At 37.6% G+C, this 23,021-nt stretch overlaps 1 protein-coding gene across 2 annotated transcripts in view; it reads right to left on the bottom strand.

The window, feature by feature from the left end:
* Agmo (alkylglycerol monooxygenase) overlaps window positions 1–23,021 on the bottom strand; it is a 356,668-nt gene that overhangs the window by 213,135 nt on the left and 120,512 nt on the right. For both annotated transcript variants that reach the window (XM_021178991.2, XM_021178992.2), the window contains exon 5: window positions 22,051–22,146. In XM_021178991.2, the coding sequence (XP_021034650.1) occupies window positions 22,051–22,146 (96 nt within the window). The remainder of the gene's footprint in view (window positions 1–22,050; window positions 22,147–23,021) is intronic.

The following is a 23,021-nucleotide window of genomic DNA, read 5'->3' as shown; positions in this document are numbered from 1 at the left end:
GATTCTAGGTTAATGTTTTTATGGAATTTCTGAGGGGGCCAGAATATGAGTCTCAGACTCTTGTGTCCTCTCTTGGACTCTTTGCCTTCTATTGGTCTGTCTTGTCCAATCTCAAAGTGAAAGTTTTTGTTGTATGTTATTGTATTTCTGTCATATCCAAAAGAGGAGTGAATGAGTGACTGGGTGAATGAATGAACAAATGAATAAAAACAAGCCTATCCACTAGGGCAAAGGTTAACAACAGAACTGTCATTTATACCTTCTGGGAGAGTTTACTCCTATGTAATACTGAATAGCAGGCATTCCTGGGTAGATCTCATGTTCAGGAGTATATGATCAACAAACAAGTGACTTCACAGTTTTTGTGTGCTTGTTTTGAGTTACAGTTGGAGTTTTATTTCTTTTGGGGCAAAATATTTTTATGTTCTAGGTTTGGAGTGTTTACTTGTACTGGGTTTTGGGTTGTTTTTTTGAGAAAGAACATAAAGCTGAATGGTTATAAAGGAGCAGAAGATTTGGAATGACTTGGAAGATCAGAAGAATGGGATAAAATATATTTAAATTTAAATACTCTTTTAAATAATAAAAATATAAAAATATTAATAAAAATCAAGCAAAACACTTAACATATCTAATTGTATATTACCAGCACTCATATTTAAGTTTTATAATCACAATTTGGCAAAATAAGCAATAACTTTCCTCCAGGTATCACATCAAGACAAAGGAATGGTTAAATTTATTAATGAAACAGATTTGCATATTCAAATATTTTTCTTCCTACACAAAGAATAAGATAATTCTTCCAGAAGCCTGATATAAACATGTTTTTCTCTACAATTATGACTTGAAGATCATATTACAAATATGTACTTTCAGAAAATTAGTTGAGATTTTATGTGTGTGTATAAATATGAATGTGTATGCATATGTATGCATGTGTGTGTGTTAGTATGTATGTGTGTGTATCTGTCTGTTGGTATATGTGTAAAACAACAATAACTTTTTCCCTTGTTTTGTTCTCTTAAGTAGATTCTAAGATGTTGAACAATACAAGAATACATCCACACATTCATCAAAATTGAATTTGGTGATGTGTGGAGAAATAATAATCAAATCCTTTCTTGTTACATCCTTAACCATCAGATTTCCTTGGGTCAGACTCTCCTGCTGTCTCCTGGGTGTGCTGTCAGTGTAGAGTAACATTTGTGTCTACTTCTCTGGATTGCCTAATGTCTGCAGCACTCTGGAATCTATTAACAGGCCAGCTACAGACTCAGTTGTGGTTTCTGACTTTGCATGGTGCTTCCCTATAGCTCGCCTATATCTTAAAGTTTATTGATTGTTCTTTTAGTCTCTAAAGTATTGTATTCTCAGAAGAAAATACTTCATTGGCAACATGAGCAGCAGTGGCCATGAGAGCAGGGACACAGCACTGTTGGGTAGCATTAGAAACTCATCTATTAACCCTTTAGCGATGTGGGGGTGAGTCACGATTTTTTCCCAATCTGTAGGCTGCCGATTTGTCTTATTGACTATGTCCTTTGCCTTACAGAAGCTTTCCAGTTTCATGAGGTCCCATTTATCAATTCTTGATCTTAGAGCTTAAGCTGATGGAGTTCTGTTTAGAAAATTTCCCCCTATGCCAGTGAGTTCCAGGCTCTTTCCCATTTTTCTTCTATTAGATTCATTGTATTTGATTTTATGTTGAGGTTCTTGCACCACTTGGACTTGAGCTTTGTGCAAGGCGACAAATATTAATCTATTTTCATTAATATTTTTTACATACAGATTTCATTAATTTTTTTACATGCCAGTTAGACTAGCACCATATATTGAAGATGCTTTTTTCTTTTTACATTGTATATTTTTGGCTTCTTTGTCAAAGATCAAGTGTTCATAAGTGTGTGGCTTTATTTCTGGGTCTTCAGTTCTATTCCATTGATCAACATGTCTGTGTCTGTACCAATACAATACAGTTTTTATCACTATTGCTCTGTAGTATAGTTTGAGAACAGGGATGGTGATTCCCCCAGACATTCTTTTATTGTTAAAAATTGGTTTCACTATTCTGTTTTGCTTTGTTTTTTCTTTTCCAGATGAATTTGAGAATTGTTCTTTCCATGTTTTGAAGAATTGGGTAGGGAATTTGATGGGGATTGCGTAGAATCTGTAGATAGTAAAAATGGTCATCCTACCAAAATCTATGTTAATTTTGCCAGTCCATGAGCATGGAAGATCTCTCTGTTGTCTGAGATCAATTTCTTTCTTGAGAGATTTAAAGTTATTGTCATACAGATCTTTCATTTGTTTGGTTAAGGTTACCTGAAGATATTTTACATTATTTGTGACTATTGTAAAAGGTATCTTTTCCCTAAATTCTTTCTCAGCCTAGTTATCATTTGTATACAGGAATGCTATGAAGAACTCAAAAAGCTAACCATGACCAAACAACCAATCAAAAAATGGGGTAAAAAACTAAACAGATAATTCACAACAGAGGAACCTTGAATGACTGACAGGCACTTAAAGAAATGTTCAAAATCCCTAGTCATCAGGGAAATGCAAATCAAAACAACCCTGAGATTCTACCTTACACCAAATCAGAATGGCTAAGATCAAAGCCTCAGGTGACAGCACATGCTGGCAAGGGTGTGGAGAAAGAATACTCCTCCATTCCTGGTGGGATTGCTACTGGTACAACTGCTCTGGAAATCAATCTGGAGGTTCCTAGAAAATTGGAAATAGATCTAACTGAAGACCTAACTATACCACTCTTGGGTATATACCCAAAAGATGCCCCACTATGACACAGGGAATCATGTTTCATTATGTTTATAGTAGTTTTGTTTATGATAGCCAGAAGGTGAAAACAACCCAGATGTCCCACAACAGAAGAATGGATACAGAAAATATGGTTCATTTACACAAGTGAGGATATCTCAATCCCATCTGAGAGGAAAAGGAAAGCAGTCATGATGAAGGAGAGAAGAAGGGAGGGATGTGGGTATAAAAGGGAACAGGGAGGGGAAGAGGGGAACATGATCAGGTATTGGTAAGATGCAGGAACAAGACTGAAGCCATGAAGACCAGCTGAAAGAATGGAAACAAGCAACTTCAGGAAGTAGGAGGTGAGCTGAACCCTCTAGAAGGAACCAGAGAGGTGGGAGATGAGAGACTCACAGGACTAAAAGGGAGGGACCCTAAATGAAATGCTTTACAGTGGGGAGAGGGAGCTTATAGAACCCACCTCCACTAGAAAGACAGGGCATCAAGTACAATGAGGGGATTGTCATCCTACAGTCAAATCTCTGAAACAGAATTGTTCCTGTCTAAAAGAACCGCAAGGACAAAAATGGAAAAGAGACTGATGGAAAGGAGTTCCAGTGACAGGCCCAAATTGGGAGCCAGCTCAAGGGGAGGCCCCAAGGCCTGACACTATTACTGATGCTATAGTGTGCTTACAAACAGGAGCCTAGTATGCCTGTCCTCCAAAAGGCCCAAAGAGCAGCTTTTCAAATGTAGATATTTACATACAACCAAAGGACAGAAGCCAGGATCCCTTGTGGTTCCATTAGGGAAAAGCCCTAAGAAGATGAGGAAGAGGGCGACCCTATGGAAAGACCAGCAGTCTCAACTAATCTGGACTCCTTGAAATTACTTACACTCTGAGTCACCAACCAGGCAGAATATACCAGCTGATATGAGGCTCCAAACACATATAATGCAGAGGACTGCCAGGTTTTGACTCAGTCAGAGAAGTCGCATCTAATCCTCAAGAGACCTGAGGCCCCAGAGAGTGGAAAGTTCTGATGGGGTAGGGGTAGGGGAGTAAGGACAACCTCTTGGAGACTTGGCGGTGGGTAGGAGTTATGGGATGAGGAACAGTCAGAGGGCAAACTGGGAGCGGGGTAAAGACTGGACTGTAAAAAAAGATCAAAGAATAAAAATAAATGATTTTAAAAACTTGTCTATTTTCTTCTGGTCAAGGCAATGGTAGATGTTAACAGTCAGTAGGGCAGATCAGTCACCTAATTAAGGGACCACCACTCAGAAGTACAGAATCGTGTACACTGTAAACTCCTGATATGCCTTTCTTTTTAGGAATGAGGAGCCATTAAGACCCATTTGCCTCTACTTGAGTAGAATGAAAGAAAAATATCTGTTTTATGGAACAGAAATGAAGTAACCCTTTGACCTTTGCAATACACACTTCTTCTACCTCACATTTAAAGTTATGTATCACCTTAAGTTATACTTAAGAGAGAGGAGGAACAATTATCTCTTTAGTGAAGTGACACACTTTGTTGCATCTCAGAAGAAACCCCACCCACCCACCCACCTTTCCTGCCTATTCATTCTCTTACAGAGCCCCACCCTTGCAGAATTACAAATCTGTCAGACACCTAAAAAAAAAAAAAAAAGACATGGTAACTCTTCCTTTTCTTATGCTCTTTGGACTTTTGGGGCTTTTTCACTCTTTCTCTACAGCCAGGACACCTACCCAATTTACCATGTGCCTATTTGTGTGTCATGTGGTTGCCTGCTTGTTAAATCCTTATGCCTAATTAAAAAAAAAAAAAAAAAAGCATGACTTTCTTCAAATCCTCTCTCCTCTGGGCAGCTGTCAAATTGTAAAACTTGTCTCTCTTAGGTTTTGTTGTTGTTGTTTATTTGTTTGTTGTTTTGTTTTGTATTGCTTTGTGTTAACTGATTAAATTGTCCCCAAGCTGTCTTCTAAGTTCTTTCTCAAGTGGTTTTATTAATAAGACTGACAACTTAAAGAAAAGACTATAAATTCCCCATAACAATTCTGCAGGACTGCCTGCATCAGCCTGAGAAGTTCTTCATAGAAAGTTTTTACAGAGATGAAGCCAGGATTCTTATTTCCTCTTCAAGGAAAGAATTTCAGAACACACCATTCTGAACCAGAGGTGGGATTAGAATGGGATTTTCACATAGGGTTAGGTAAGAGCTTAGTAGAATGAGAGGTACATAGACAGAGAATTGGATCTACAAATGTAGATCTGTGTTTCTCATGATGTACCAGGAAAGGTATGAACAGTGAGTTTAGAAACCTCCTGACTGAAGCCTTAGAACATAAGTATATGAGTAGCTGTAGCAAAAACCAAGACATCTAGACACTGGGCTGGATGCAGATTTACGCTTATCACTCTTTAGAACACTAAAACTATACTGCTGGGTGGGGATTCAAGATGGTAACAAGAAATGACTTGAGTAAATTCTATGTTTATCTTCATGTAACAGAGCATGTATGGAAGAATTTTGAAAGGTTTTATGAAGCAAATGAACTATAAATCCAGAGAAGTAGAAATAAAAGACCCAAATTGTGTTATTAAACTTTATTCCCTTACTTTGACCTGGTTTTACTCTTGGCAATATATTTTTTATTATTATAGTCTCTCAGTGTATTGCTACTATTATGCATCTCTGTTAAATTTTTTGTTCTAATCAAAAATGCTGGAATCCCTGAAGTGTCTGTTAAACTCCAGTATCAGCTAGAATCAAAAAGATGTCCAAGAAACCTTTTTATTTTTCCTCTTTTATTTGGAAAAAAGGATTACAGTACTTTCAGCAATGCTCTAAATTTGATTACAGTAGGATGTGGTAAAACCATTGTTCACAATTTGAAACAGAGTGTCCTCATTCAAGAGTCCTACCTAATAGCAGCCTTACAGCTGGGCCAGAAGAAAAGGTCATATTGAAGGTTATATAGAATTATGTCTTAAGCATAATTCATTGCTATTTTAACATTCTTGTTTGATAAAAATGTTGAGTCTCTAGAAGCAAATTTCATAGCAAATGTTAATTATTCTTTACTAATTGATTTGTATCCAACAATCCATGCTCCAGGGTAAGGATATTTTCTTTTCTCATGCCATTTTAATTTTCCTAGTATTTGTATCCTGCATTAGGACAATTGATTCAGCATGAAGAAAATGCTGATTTTAGAAATTGTGTTTGTAATACCGTGGCTACTTGGTAACTAAATGTTTGTCTTTGTATTTCATGGACATAGAAGACACAATGACATCATAGTCATGATCTTCTGTTGAAACTCTGATTAGAAAGAAAATATCTAATGAGGGATATTTACCTATCCCTATCAGCTATCATCAGAGCACCCTTTTGCTCCCTTTTCTATTGAAAATAGATTCTTTTCTCATATAATACATTCTAATATAGTTTTCCTTCTCTCCAACCCTCCTAGTTTCTCTTCTTCCCTCCCCTCTTCATCCATTCTCTTTCTGTCTCTTATTTGAAAATAACTGGCTTCTAAGGGCTAACAACCAAACATCACAAAATAATAAAATAAACCGGAAACCATCATATTGAAGATGTATGTAGAACCCAAACAGGAGATGAAGAATCCTGAAAGCAGGCAGAAAAGTCAACGACTCACAATCCAGAGGCCCATAAAAATACTGTGGGTCTTCATTTATATTTTTCAGTAAAGACTTATGTGGTATATTTACCAGATATGCAAGAATTAGAACTTGAAACTGATTTCCAAAGATATAAAATTCTTCATCCTTCCCACAGTAATAAACATAGAAAGAAATAATCACCCTGATAATCACTAGAATGGGTAGAAATCTTATCTTTTATAGAGTCTCTAGAAGGTGGTGTACATAAGATTAAAATATATTATTCACAAGGATAAGTTGCCAAACAATAAATAAAAGATACTCTATTCTCAAAAAAAAAAAAAAAAAGCTATTAAGACTCCTTTCTCTTCAAAAGTGAAATCTTAACCTTTAAGATTCCACTTGGTGTTGCTTGATTTGGATTCTAAAAGTGTCTCTTTTACAAAACATATACAATGAAGAAACCTGAGGTCAAGTCCCTGTGTTCCCAATAAAGTATATATTCACATGTCTGACCTCAAAGTTTATATATGTTCTAGACTTTGTCTATGACTTTCCACAAATTGTGGTACTATCATAGTCATTGTGGGAAAAATATAGGACAATAAACACACACATTATTTTGCCAAACCACAAATGAATCTGAACCCTTAGAATTTCTGTTTCCTGATTTCATTTTGTGATACTGGGTAATAAAAGTAATGGGCTTATGGACTTACAGACTCAGTTACAACTATAGTTAGAATGTGTGCTATTAGGCAAATCATGAAGCCAAAGCCAAAGCAAATGCTGTGTTAATAGGTCATGAACCAACTTCAGAGGATGAGCTGTAAGCATGGTTGAAAGAGAAAGAGGAGCCAAACGCTACAGACTGCCTGCTTATCAGGAGGTCTGCAGTGACTATGGACACAGGTGCTAATTTCCTCCAAATATCCATTCTATCTGGGGCATCCACACAGGCCAGCTGACACAGGACTTACTAAAACTTGAAATTGAAACATTAACGAAAACACAAATGGAGACAACTCTGGAGTTAGACAACTTAGGAAAGAGATAAGGAACGAAAACACAAATGGAGACAACTCTGGAGTTAGACAACTTAGGAAAGAGATAAGGAACTTAGGAAAGAGATAAGGAACTGTAGATCCAAGCATCACCAACAGAATACAAGAGATAGAAGACAGAATCTCAGGTGTAGATGATTATCATAGAAAATATTGATATATTGGTCAAAGAAAATACAAAGCACAAAAGGCTCCCAACCCCAAAATCCAGGAAATTCAGGGCACAATGTAAAGATCAAGCCTGAAAATAATAGTAATAGAAGATGATGAAGAATCCCAGCTCAAAGGGCCAAAAAACATTTTTAACAAAATCATAAGATAAAACTTCCCTAAACTAAAAGAGATTCCCATAAATGTACAAGAAGCCTACAGAAAACAAAATAGATTGCACCTGAAAAGAAAAATCCTCTGGTGACATAATAATCAAAATACTACATGCATAGAACAAAGAAATAATACTAAAAGCCCTAAGGGAAAAGGCCAAGAAACATATAAGGGAGATCTATCAGAATTACACCACACTTCTCAGCAGAGACTCTACAGGCTAGAAGATCCTGGACAGATGTCATCCAGACACAAATGTCAACCCAGGATACTATAACCATCAAAAGTCTCAATCATCATAGATGGAGAAACCAACATATCCCATGACAAAACAAAACTTAATACCTGTCTTCTCCAGTCCTACAGAGGATACTGGAATGAAATTTCCAACACAAGGAGGGTAACTACACCCAAGAAAACACAAGAAAATAAACAGTTCACATCAAACCCAAAAGAAAAGGATCATAATCACACAATAACACCTCCAGCAACAAAATTAACAGGAACTAACAATCATCTGTCTTTAGTATCTCTCAATTCCCAATTTACTGGGGACTCAATTCCCCAGTAAAAAGACACAGACTAATAGACTAGATACATAAACAGGCTCCAGCATTTTGCTGCATACAAGAAACACACCTCAGTCACAAAGACAGATGCTACCTCAGAATAAAAGGCTGGAAAAAAAATTTCCAAGCAAATGGTCCCAAGAAAGAAGCTGGAGTTTCCATTCTAATATTCAATAAAATAGATTTTCAACCAAAAGTTATCAAACAAGATGAGGAAGGACACTTCATATTCACCAAAGGAAATATCCACCAAGACAAAGTTGCCGTCCTGAACATCTTTGACCCAAATACAAAGATACCCATATTTGTGGGTTAAAAATGGGGTCCCTTCAGGCCTCTGGGTGAGGAGGGGCAAGGGATTTTTGAGTATATTCCCTAAGCAGTTGGACTGGGGCTGTGAGAAGCTGCAGGATCCTGTTCCAGGGGTTGGGGGAACACACTCTGAGGTCCCCGAGGATCTGCTGAAATTGCCCCATGCCATGGAAGAGCTGAGAATGGAGTGCGGCCCACAGGCCTGGCCAAAGGGAAAAGGACCGGAGGAGAGAACACTGGTAGGGTTCCCTTGGGGAGGAGAGTGTCTGGCTTGCTCAGGCAAGCAGCCTGACTTGGTGAAAACCATGTCTGTGAATGAAGAGAGGCTTCTGGCAGGAGGTTAGATGAGCAGCTCTTTAGAGGAAGACCTACTCCATTGCTCCAGCACGGAGGATCCCAATGAGAAGAGGCACACCATGGTGTTAAGGTGTTTATTGTAGAAAGACAGAGAGAGGGAGAGAGTAGAGAAGTAGAGGCCAGCCATGGCCACTTGGATGGGGGAAGGGAGGGAATGGGGAGAAAAAGGGGACAAGGGAACGAGAGGCAAGAGTATGAGAGTAAGAGCAAGAGGGTAAGAGAGAGGGAGGAGGGGGTAAACATCCCCTTTTATAGTGGGCAAGGCCTACCTGGCAACAGCCAGGTAACTGTGGGGGTGGGATCCAGACAGAATACTTGGAGCTTGGGGCATTGCCCTACATGACTGATAGCCACACACCTTTCTGTGGGGGGCTATGGGAGGCTATAGCTGTGACAGGAGCCAGGGGTCCAAAGGTGGTGGCTGAACGACTGCTGTCCCATGCAGGCGATAGTCACATGCCAGGTCTCCGGGGTTCAAAGCCTGCACTTGACCAGGGACCAGGCTGCCTGTGCACAGCTCACCACCCCACACATATTCATAAAGGAAACATTACTAAAGCTCAAAACAAACATTGACCTTCACATAATAATAGTGGGAGACTTCGATGCACCACTCTCACCAATGGACAGGTCATTGAAATAGAAAAAACAAGATAATTTATGGGCAATGATTTCATTCACTGTCTAGTGCTACTGATGAAGAATTTAGAGTTCTGTTCAGTAAATAATCCAACAACAACAACAAAGGCAGGCTTCATCTAAGGATAAAATCACTGAGGGTAAGAAATGTACCTTAATGCTATATAGATGTGGTCACAAGAACAGACCAAAAAGAAATTAGTTACTGAAAGTTATACAGTCTTTTCATACTTCCAAAATGAAATTGAAATAGAGTATTGTAACACAGCTTTTAATAGTTACAATGTATTCCATAAAGATCAGCATATAATACAAATGAATCATTGGGAACCAATGAAGAATACAGTGTAAAATGTGATTCGCATAGTGTTGGTGGAGTGGGTAGGCAAAGTAAAACAAAACAAAGAGCATATAAAAGTAGATTTTAACATGACCCAAATGTTAGATTCAGCAGAAATTAATTGTAAAGTGCTCTTCATAATTAATACTTATAAGAAAAAAGCCATGGGCTGGGAAGATGCTCAGTGATTAAGAACATACACTCCTCTTGTAGAGGACCTCACAATCACCTGTAACTCCAGCTTTAAAGGATCCAATGTTCTGGAATCGCCTGGCACTCCTCTTACTTACATGTATCCTCCTCCCCCAAAAGTACATATACATAATTAGAAGTAATATAGTTAACTTTTTTTATTATTATTGAAAATAGATTCTTCTCTCATACCATACAACCTGACCACAGTTTCCCCTCTCTCCACCATCTGAGGCCCTTACCACCTCATCTCTCCCCCAGATCCAATCATCTCTTTCCCTTCAGAACAGAGGAGATTCTCCAAGTGACAACAATCAAACATGACAAATCAGGATACAATAAGTCAAGGCAAAAGCCCTCATATCAGGGCTGGACAAGGCAAGCTAATAGGAGGAAAAGAATCCCAAGAAAAGGCCAAGAGTCCAGAGAGAGACACTCATGGCCACTGTTAGGAGTCCCACAAAAACAACAAGCTACCAGCCATAACATATACACAGAAGTCCTGGTGCAAACCTATGTAGGCTGCTTCAGTCTCTGGAAGAACATATTAACCCTATTTAGTTGATTCAGTGACCATGTTTTCCTGTTGTCCTAAATCCCCTTCTGACTTCTATAAACTTTCTTTTCCTTCTTCACAGGGTACTTGGAGCTCTGAGAGGAGGGACCACACACATACACACACACACACACACACACACACACACACACACAAGCACACAAATGCTTTTGTGAAGAGCAGCTCTCTGTCTTAGCATCAGTCTAGGTTGTCTAAGGTTCTCTGTGGAACCCCTTCATCATCAACTCAATTGAATGCAGCCCAGTCCCAATACTGAAAGCTTTGTCTAGCTTCAAATGATGACTAGCTCAGACTTTAACTCCTTCTACTAGGAGTACTCAGCAGGGTCACCCTTATAGGTTCCAGGGAGTTTCCACTCAGGTTCTAGACCATGCTCCAAACCAATTCCAGCTGCCTCTCCCCACATTCTCTCCCTCCATTGTTTCCCTATAACTGATCCCCACCCCAACTCTGTCCCTACCCATCCTTAGTCCACCCACAAAATTTATTCTATTTCAACTTCCCAGGCAGATCCATGCACCCTTCTCAAAATGATTCAGAAACACTTAAAGAAATGTTTAACATCCCTAGACATCAGGGAAATGTAAATCAAAACTACTTTGTGTTTCCACCCCAACCCCCCACCACCCCCCCCAAAAAATCACAGCTTATGCTGTCAAGGATATGGAGCAAGAGAAACACTCCTCCAACTCTTCATGGGAATACAAACTTGTACAGTCACTCTAGGAATTAAAACAGTGATTCTTCAGAAAATTGGGGGAAAAAGAAATCTACTTAAATTCCCAGCTAAACCACTCTTGGGCATATACTGAAAGGATGCTCCATTCTATCATAAGAAAAGTTGTTCAACCATATTCATTACAGCTTTATTCATAATATTCAGCAACTGGTAAGAACTTAGATGTTCCTTAAATGAAAGGGGGAAAAGAAAAAGTTTAAACAGTGGATTATCAGTCATCAGTTTTAAAATAAATGACATCATGAAATTTGTAGGCAAATAAATGCAAGTAGAATAAAACTATTCCCAGTGAAGTAACCCAGACTTAGAAAGACAAATATGGAAATATTCACCATAGGCAAATATTTGCTGTCAAGTGAATGATAATAAAGTCCACAGACCCAGAAAGGATAACTTTTTCTTTAAATATTATCTTAACCTAAGAAAATTTTATCAGAGAAATGAAATATCTCTATCTATCTATCTATCTATCTATCTATCTATCTATCTATCTATCTATCTATCTATCTCTGCAACCCCCCCACACACAATTATGCAAATTGGAGTTCCATAAAAAAGATTTTATATACAAAATCTACTAAAAATTTCAAAGTAGACTAGGGAAAAGCCAGTGAGAGCTTTAACCATCTTGAACCCAGGAGGCTAGCCAATCACAAGAAAGAAAACATTTACATATTCTATAATTATTGTCTTAGTTTCATTTTCCATTGGTAATATAAAAAGGGCATAAGATCAGTTCAATGTGCAGAGATATATTTTTGCTCTCAATTCCAGGCTACACTCTATCATAGTAAAGAACCCAAAGGTGTAAGAAATTGATAGAATTGCTCATATTAATCATCCATAATTAGAAATACAGGGCAATGAATATACATACATACAGTGCTTAGCTCACTGTCTTCATTAATTTGCATAACAATACTCCAAGCCCAGGGAAGGACAGTGCTTTAAAGAAGTTGTATCTTCTCATGACAATATGACAATCCTACACAGGAGTGCCGCATACTAACCTGACCCAGAATAACACTTTAATCATTTTAAAGTTTATGCATAAATTTTAGCCAAAAGAATATATCTCTGATCCTGATAATGCTCTAGTAGGGAGGAAGCCTTCTGTATATATATATATATATATATATATATATATATATATATATATATATNTATATATATATATATATATATATATATATATATATATATATATATCTGTATATATATCTGTATATATTTACTTGGAAGATGGACATAACTTAATTTGCACTAAAGTAATGGGTAGAATAATGTATTTTACAGCCCAGAAAATTTTGACCCTTGTTCTATCACTTATGGCAATGAACTAATCCTACCTGATTTTCTGAATCAATCAGAAAATCATAACTTATCTTTTGTCTTTATATTTTTTTTCTTTTTTAGGATATTTCTCAAATATTGAACATTGTTCCCTCCTCCTGCTCCTCCTTCTATCTTCCTGATTTGCTACTTACTGATTTTTTTCTTTTCTTTTCTCAGTGTCCATTCTCTTGGCAGTTGCTAATATTCGCATCTTGACTTACCTTTCAGTTTGTTTCTGCTCCTGAATTTGATCAGAATACATTTGTTTGAGCTTCCTTTTGAATCCATTCTTGTTACGAAACTAAGAACACTAAATAGTACCTTAATTTTCCTGTTAATACATTGCAGCTCAGGTGAGACTTCTCAAAAATTCTGATAACAATACAGGAATTACTTTCTGCCTTTTGACCTGCTGTATTTTCTGTAATCGTCCTTATCTATCTCAAGGAGACATTCCTTTGATGAGGGGTGGGAGCTACACTTTCCTATAGGTCAATCTCTATTGAAACATCCACAAGACACCTTCTACACCTAAGACCCAGAGAATACTGAAAAGGTGAACATAAAGTTTATAAGAGGACTAGGAAGTCTGCTGAGAGTTTCTGTCACTAAAAATGCAAAGAAACTCTACCGATTATATGGGTGCCTAAAGAATACCTGAGAAATACATTACACCATACTGTGTCTCATATATATACATGCGTCTCATATATATATACACTACAAGAACTACATGACAAAGTTAGTTTTGTGTATTTAGGCATAATAAATATTCCAAAAGGCCTTGAGTTCAAGATAAAGTAATGCAAGCAGAGGAGTGGGAGTTAGATGGGGGGCATTAGAGGGAAGAAAGAGAAGAGGAAATGATTTATTTTATTTTAATATTAAAAAGACATTGTTTGGTTGTCAAGATTGAAAAACATATATGAGGATACTTTCCTGTTTTGTTTTTTATTTTTTATTTTAATTTTAATTTAGTATGAATTAGTTAATTGTTTAGTTACTTTTACTTAGTTTTTTACATTCCAGATTTTATTTCTCTGTCCCCATTCACCCTCCAACTATTACACATCCCATACCTCCTCTCCACACCCTGTCTCCACAAGGATGTCCACCCCCTGGCCCCCACTCCACCTGACCTCTAAACTCCCTGGGGTCTCCAGTCTCTTGAGGGTTAGGCTCATTATCTCTGATTGAACACAGAGCTGGGAGTCTTCTGTTGTATACATGTTGAGGTCCTCATATCAGCTGCTGTATGTTGCCAGTTTGGTGACCTAGTGTTTGATAGATCTCAGGGGTCCAGATAAGTTGAGCCCTGGGAGGTCCCAAGGCTGAACACTATTACTGAGGCTATGGAATGCTCACAAAAAGGGACCTAGCATATGGGCACTCCAGAAGACCAAACAAGCAGCTGAAAGAGTGAGATGCAGATCTTTGCATCCAACAAATGGACAGAAGCTTCTGACCCCTGTGGTTGAAATAGGGAAAGGCAGAAAGAAAATAAGGAGGAGGGAGACCGTGTAGGGGGATACTTTTCTTAAAGAACAAAGTTAGACTACTCTCCTGTCCTTAAAAACTAGTCCAAACGAAGCCTCTGACTCACATGTACAGTAATATCCCCAGGAAAAAACTATCTCCAAAACTTTAAAATATAGTTTCTTCATAATGTTCCCTTTTGGTCACTGTCTACTCTTGGTCTTTGAAGGTGCTCTACTTTGCAATAAATACTACCCATCTTCTCTGCTGAACCTTGTGTATCTTGTCTGACTTCCTAAAATGGAGTTCACAAGAGCTGAAAACTGAAGGCAGGCCAGAGCAAGATCCTTATAACAATGGCCTTCAATAACGGAAGGGAAAAAGGGTATCTCAAAGTTATATCTAGGTAAGATGAGTAGAGAATGAAAGCCCAACCATTTCCTTGAACATTACTGTATGGAAAACACAGGTTGACACAAAAAAAGTCTGGAAATCCCCAGCTGAAGTCAACTAAAAGAAGCCTACACCACTAGTACAGGTAAGGGGCACTTCCAGATTGTCTGAGTAAGGCCTATGGCTATTGTAATACTACTATATACTCTTAAATAGAGAGGTACAATACTCATGGGTAAAACATTAAGATACTGATGAGATATACAACATGAAAGTTACAATAATATATAAAATTTTCATTATAATTAATAAACTTAAGCACACTATTCAAAAGATAGAGAGGCTATAAATAGAATTATAACCAGAGTCCTAGGCCAGAATGAAAATGTGGAGATTAAAACATATCAGCAGACACTTGCCTAATTCTCTGAAGTCAGCAAATAAAAATAATGCTGAAAAGATCAGAAAGGGTTTTAATATTTATTTGGGAAATACAGGAATTACACATTATAGTCTATCCTGCATGTCTGAGAAGAACCTTAGTTACATAGAGGAAGAATTGTGTTGGGAGTAAAGGTTATGCACAATTAAATACCAACAATATGGCTAGTCATTACATCAATTCTGATGTTGCATTGTAGCCTCAAACACTCTTCATATTGTCCTGGGACCATCTGCTTCTCATCAGATAATTGTTACTTCTGCCCTAGTTTGGGAGAGCATTCAACATAGGGGATGTGTCTGAGAAACTATTTTTTCCCTAGAACCCTCTGTGAAGTCAGGTTTAGAACAATGAGTTGAGACTTTAAAGTGCTTTCCCAAGGCTGCAGAACATAGCATCTTAAGAGTCTGAGATAAAAACACTCTTACTCTTATTTACTCTTACCTTTGTGCTTTCAGCCTTGAGAACTGAGATAGATTATGTAGTACCAAATTTTAGAGACTTAGGGTTGATTAATATACAGAGGCAATCAGGAGTCTAGAAGGCATAGGAAGTAAAAATATCATCCTTTTATGCTAGTTAGTTGTCTATGCTGTTATTTGAAGATATACTTAAAGTATATGTTAGTTATTTGAAGATATACTTAAAGACTGGAGTCTTTTGACAAAAGCAGTTCCTGACAGAGTCTTAAATAATTGTGATGTTATTAGTTCCGTAAATAAATGACAGATGACATTAATGCAAATTCAGGAAAAATCATGGATGGAGAGTGGCTCTCAAACTAAGAGTACCTCCTATTCTTGCAATTGAGTTACACATTGGGTGGCTCACAACTGACTGTAACTCCAGTTCTAGGGAGCTAAGCACCTTCTCACCTCCAGGAGTGCATAGACACATATGGTGCCATGCAGAGAAGCATGAATACACACATATGACATAATTTTTTAAAGTCATAATGAGAAAAATCATCCCTAACAGAAAAGGGGAAAGAGAATGAGAGTTACACAGAGAAACAGGATTCCAAGAGGCCTAGGCTGTGAGTAGATGCCTATAACTTGTTCGAGCTCATACAGTCTACTGTAGCTTCTTACCAAAGTGATAAGTCAAGAAAAAAACATCAAACACAACTAAAGGACAAAAAGTTTTCTTCTACATTGTTCCTGAAAATACTCTAATAGAGAATTTGAAACAAATTTCACAAACTACACCAAAACCCTTGCTACGAATTACAGTAATCACTAAAGTGAAATAAATATGTGAATGAATATAAGTAAGCAATGAAAGAGTTTGTGAAAACAAAAGTCTCATAGATAATCAACTTCTTTTTAATAAAGTGAAGACCATCTATCTTAGTCAGGGTTTCTATTCCTGCACAAACATCATGACCAAGAAGCAAGTTGGGGAGGAAAGGATTTATTTGACTTACACTTCCATACTGGTGTTCATCACCAAGTTCATCACCTTCACCAATGGCCTTCTATGGCCTCTCACAGTGCCAAGCCTCAGCTGCTCTGTGTGACCCCTTCATGCCTTCAAAACCAGTACCACCTGGGTGACTCTTACACATTACCGAGTCCAGCCACAGCACAAGGTACAACCTTGGCTATCTCTGGAACACAGCCTCTGTGCTTTCAGAAAACACTTCCCAGAAGATGTCACCTCAATAATGCTGGTCTCTTCTTAATCACCACTAATTTCTTAGCTCCAGCTAACTAGCATCAATAGTCCCAGTAATGCAAAGTTTTTGCTTTAGTAGTTCTGGTATCTTGTTAATCACAGCTGATTCTTCAGCCCCAGCTAACCAAAACCACAGAATCTTCACAACCAAAGTAACAATAGACCTGAAAAGAGTCTTTAATTTCCCCCCTGAAATTTCACAANCCAGGCCTCCATCTTCTGCACTGTTTTCAACATTATCTTCCAAGCTCCTACACAACATCTGACAGAGCTCTTAACAACGAATGGATCTTCTATCCCAAAGTTCCAAAGTCCTTCCACAGTCTTCCCCAAACATGGTCAGGTTGTCACAGGAATACCCCACTATGCTGGTACCAATTTATCTTAGTCAGGGTTTCTATTCCTGCACAAACATCATGACCAAGAAGCAAGTTGGGGAGGAAAGGGTTTATTTGACTTACACTTCCATACTGGTGTTCATCACCAAGGGAGTTAGGACTGGAACTCAAGCAGGTCAGGAAGCAGGAGCTGATGCAGAAGCCATGGAGGGATGTTCCTTACTGGCTTTCTCAGCCTGCTATCTTATAGAACCCAACACTACCATCCCAGAGATGGTCTCACCCACAAGGGGCCTTTCCCCCTTGATCACTAATTGAGAAAATGCCTTACAGTTGCATCTCATGGAGGCATTTCCTCAACTGAAGCTCCTTTCTCTGTGATAACTCCAGCTGTGTCAAGTTGACACAAAACTAGCCAGTATACCATCCAATAGATAAAACGGTTGGAGTGAGTATATGTTTTTATAAGGCACAGGATTCACTGCAGAGAGCAATGGATCTTGATCCAAATCACATGCCATATGCCTAAATGATGCATATTTAACAATATAAACTGAAATATAAAGGTTAATCCTCCAAAATTTCTAAAGGAAATCTAGGAAGAACATGTTTCAGGGTTTGTGGTAGGGAAAGAATAAAAACACACAACTGACATAATACCAAAAACCCGAGCCAAAAACATCAAGCAGAATTAACATTCTACAAAGGTTTCAGTTTAATATTACAAAAGTCTTTGAATCATAATTCCAAACTTCAACATCAAAGCATTAAATTAATCCTATGTAGCTTTCCACTTTTCAAGCATGGTAACAGATTATGAGATAATCTAGATTAATGCAGGTTATTAACACTATCTCATGCTGGATAAGCTAAAATCCAATACCACTAATGACTAAGGAATGGAAATTTATAGCGTTGAATGATGTCTATATAAAAATGTGCCTGTTCTGCATTTGCAGAAAAAGAGCATATCAAGTTTGTGTTGCCAACAACTGAGATCCATGAAAAGTAAACAAATCATTAGACATTAAAAACTTAGCAACAGCTCAGTGTTGTGTAAGTACCCTTAATCCTAGCACTCTGAGAGCAGTGGCAGGTGGATCTCTGTGAGTTCTAATCCACACTGGTCTATATGGTGAATTACAGGACAAGTAAGGTTATGTAGCGAGACCTAGTCACTTCCACCTCAAGAATCCTACACACATACACACACACACACACACACACACACAGAAACATACAGAGAGAGAGAGAGAGAGAGAGCAGAGTGTCAAAGCAAGCCAAAGTTTTGTAGCTTTCAAAAAAATAAAAAAGATAGGACTAAGATACTTCTGTTTCTTTGGTAAAAGAATTCACAGTAAAAATATTAAGTTTGTTTAGACTTAATCCTTGGCTTATATATGTTCTATCAAATGTTTTGTGTTCTTTATTCTTTTCTCACATCTTCAGATTAAGGACTTGAAAGAAGCTAAATGTTTCTTTTTAAAAAAAAAAAAATCAGTGTCACTTTAACTTTCCCTTCTGTAAGATCCAAACTTTAGGGATGGTAGAGAAGAAAACTTCTGTTTATGAATGCACCAAGCCATGCCAAGCCATGTGGGCAATACAGTAATGCCTGCAGCTCATACAATGTCTTTTAATAGAGTCACTTCCATGATGCGGGTTATTAGAGTGTGCAAGAAGCTTTGAGGGCTAACAGAATTTTAGTCATACTGTGCAGTTTGATAGAACTATTAAGGTTTTACCTTTACTGTGTGTGGTAACATTTAAAACCACTTAATTAGATATTTTTGTGATTGTGTGTGTGTGTCCCAGAGCTCATGTGGAGTTCTGAAGACAACTTGCTGAAGTTCTCTCCTTCTACAATGAGGGTGTTGGTGATTGTACTGGCTGGTTTTATGTGTCAACTTGACATAAGCTGGAGTTATCACAGAGAAAAGAGCTTCATTTAAGGAAATGCCTCCTTGAGATCCAGCTTTGGGGCATTTTCTCAATTAGTGATCAAGGGTGGGAGGGTCCATAGTGGGTGGTGCCATCCCTGGGCTGGTAGTCCTGGGTTCTATAAGAAAGCAAGCTGTGCAAGCCAGGGGAAGCAAGCCAGTAAGGAACATCCCTCCATGGCCTCTGCATCAGCTCCTGCTTCCTGACCTGCTTGAGTTCCAGTCCTGACTTCTTTGGTGATGAACAGCAACAGGGAAGTGTAAGCCGAATAAACCCTTTCCTCCCTTGCTTCTTGGTCATGGTGAATGATCATTTTACTGGGTTATTGGATTTAGTTTGTGAGGAATTTATTGAGTATTTTTGCATCAATATTAATAAGGTAAATTGATCTGAAGTTCTCTTTCTTTGTTGGGTCTTTGTGTGGTTTTGATATCAGCTTAGCTGTGGCTTCATATAATGAGTTAGGTAGTGTTCCTTCTGTTTCTATTTTGTGGAATAGTTTGAAGAGTATTGGTATTAGGTCCTCTAACCCAGAACTGCTGCTGTCTAAAGGAAATACAGGGACAAAGAGTGGAGCAGAGACTGAAGGAAAGACCATCCAGAGACCGCCCCACCTGGGGATCCATCCCATATACAGCCACTAAACCCTGACACTATTGCTCATGCCAAGAAGTGTTTGGTGACATGAGCCTGATATATTTGTCTCCTGAGAGGCTCTGCCAGAGACTTACCAATACAGATGAGGATGCTTGCAGCCAACAAGCAGACTGAGCACAGGAACCCCAGTGGAGGAGTTAGCGGAAGGACTGAAGGAGGTTAAGAGGTTTGCAACCCCATTGGAAGAACAACATTATCAACCATCCAGACCCCTCAGAGCTCCCAGAGACTAAGCCACATGGAATACATATGGAGGAACACTTGGTTCCAACTTCATATATAGCAGAGGATGACCTTATCTGGCATCAGTAGGAGGGAAGGCCCTTGACCTGTGAAGGCTCAATGTACCAGTATAGGGGAAAACTAAGTCAGTAAGACAGGGGTGAGGGTGGGAGGAGTACCCTCATAGAAGAAGGGTTGAAAAGGGGATGAGATAGGGGGTGTTTGAAGGGAAACCAGGAAGGGGGATAACATTTGAAGTGTAAATAAATAAAATAAATAATAAAAAATTTAAAAAGGAAATATATTCTTTTAAATTAAATCTTTGTGGGAGATAGATTGTCCAGTGACTAAGAGTACTCATTATTTTGTAGAGGACTACATACCTACACACATGCACACACATACACATAAAATTAAATACATAAATATTTAAATACTAGAAAGTTAGATCTTCCCCTACCAGATGTCTATTTGATTTCTCTGTCTCTAGAAACCATCACCACCACCAGCAGCCTTTTGAGTTTCCTCCAGAATAATTCCCTTGTAAACAAATGAAAGTCTGCTGTCTGTAATTTCACAGATACAGACATTTTCAAAAATAAATTTATAGCTTATAATATAACTCGAAAATTCAAACAATAAGTTTATAAAATGGGGGCTTGCCTCTCATGCAATTCATGCAAGGTTACTATATTTGTCAAAGTTCCTGCAGAAATATGAAGTACAAAAGGTGTAACAGATTCTGGCACACTGCTACTCAACTGGAAAGGCAAGCAGATGGCGGAACTGATCTCGAAATGAAGTAATTCCCCACTGTTTTTGTCTGCACTTTTCTTCTGAGAGGGCACATGAGTCTTTGTTTAAGGATTTCTTGGTGAGACAGGAAAGGGCAGAAGTTCCTTAGGCAAGAATGTTGTCCTAACTAATGCCTGACCTGACACAAGGCATAACCTTGGGCAGAGACCCTGTAAAAATGCTATTCTCCTTTAACCCCTCCACGTAAATCAGCAGAACACTTCCCTTTCCTGATTTAAACAAATTTGGTCTTTGACCTCTAGAGCTAGAACTGGCCTCAACTCTTTCAGATGGTTATAATATGAGCTTTTGATGTATGTCAAGTATCACAAAACAAATAGTGTTTCATGACAGATCATCAAATAATACATATATGTCCTAAGTCAAGATAGCCTTGTCTCTATCCCAAGAATGGTGTCAGTATGAAATACTGCAGATAATATGATGTTTCTCTGGGCCAAGATTCGGCATCTGGTGCAGCTTGTGCCTACTGATATTATTGCACAGCACTGCACCACCTATCCAAGTGCTCACTCTGAGAATTTCATAAAGATGACAATAAATACAAATACTTATAAGATTTCTTCTATGTATGTAGCAATTTTTGGATGTCTATGATATTTCTATATTTAACAATAAAATGAAGACAAATAGTTCATAAGCCAAGTGATTGCTTAATGTAAATATCCAAGCTGAACATCTGAAAATCTCTAGAAGGCCTGAGAAGTTCTATATTCAGTTTTCCTGAGATAACAAAATAAAACCATAACAATATATTGAAGAAATTGAAACGAAACACAAACATTCTACTTCCAAGTTAGATAAGTACCAACATTTTTTTCTTAATTTCTGAAAAATGTTAGATGTCTTTTCTAGTAATCTTCACACACACACACACACACACACACACACACACACACACACACTTTAAATTGAATTGGATTTCAACATCTCTGGTTTAGTAATGTTTAACGAACTGTAACTCTGGGAGATATTGTAGCAAATATAGTATTAAAATGTTTTGGTACTTAATAGTTCAAAAATTGTTTTCTTTAATTGGGACCAACTGACTTCATTGCATCTTATAAACTTTGCAATATATATTAAGAATAAAAGGAATAAAAATGAACAGATGTTTCTCCTTAAAAAGGCAACTAAGAGTTTTCTTACACAATAAATCAGCTGCAAGGACATTTCTAGGACATTGCTTGAGGCTGTTTTGATATAAAGTTTTTAGCACACACACACACATATACACTCACTCATACTTACCTCTGTGTGGATCCAAAATTGGTAGAGGAGATTGAATTGAATATGAACAGCAAACACTGAAGGGGGTATGAAAAGGGCCAGGGGACAGTAGAAAACCTTTAAAAGAAAGAAACAATCTACATCACATTATAATCATAGGTTCTCTATATTAATGGTCCTTCTTCCACAAACATAATTTTCCATATGTTATATTTTGTTATATTAATTTTTTCCATAGTGATATGTTTGCAAATACTAGTCTTCTATTTGGCATTTAACATTTTTAATTAAAATATCACATGCTGTGTGTTTTTTCCTTTCTAGATATGTTTCCTGGAAGTAAAGTGGTTGCTTATAATGCACAAGTACTTTATTGAAGCAAAATGTAAAGTACATGCCTTTGTGCCTTGACCATTCCCAAATGCTCAATTATTGCCTGGTTTCCTCAATAATAAAATGCAATTATAACAAAAGCCAGTACATGACATATTGAAAGAATTGAAGACTTTCCATTTTAATTTGTATATGAGTGATTAAAAGTAAAATATCTCTTAAATTTTTATCCAAGTTATTGAGGTAGGAAGTGCAATGTGAGAAGAGTGAAAATAGTCACAGGGGTCGAGATCTTCTGAGGATTGAAATATCCTTGCCTTAGAAAACCAACTTTTTCTTAAACCTCAGAACTGCTTAGAATTAACTAATAAGTGTGATTTGCTGTGGTCTCCTAACAGCTTGTTCCTGTGAGCACTTTCATGTGGTCAAAACTGTTTCTTTGAAAGAAAATAAAAAACAACCAAATCAGTCAGTATCCAAAGAATCTCACTTCTGCTTTACATTTCTGATCTTATTTAATCCATGTTTCTAAAAATATTTTTAAAATATTTTTTTTCTGAAAGCTACAATTTAATTGCTGAATTATTATAATGTCTTTGTCTTTGATCAGGCAAATAATCACTTGAAGGATATTTAATAATGGGTGTGCACTGAAAGTT

Source organism: Mus caroli, chromosome 12 (assembly GCF_900094665.2).
Source record: "Mus caroli chromosome 12, CAROLI_EIJ_v1.1, whole genome shotgun sequence".
Classification (NCBI taxonomy): Eukaryota; Metazoa; Chordata; class Mammalia; order Rodentia; family Muridae; genus Mus; species Mus caroli.
This window is presented reverse-complemented; position numbering and strand designations above follow the sequence as displayed.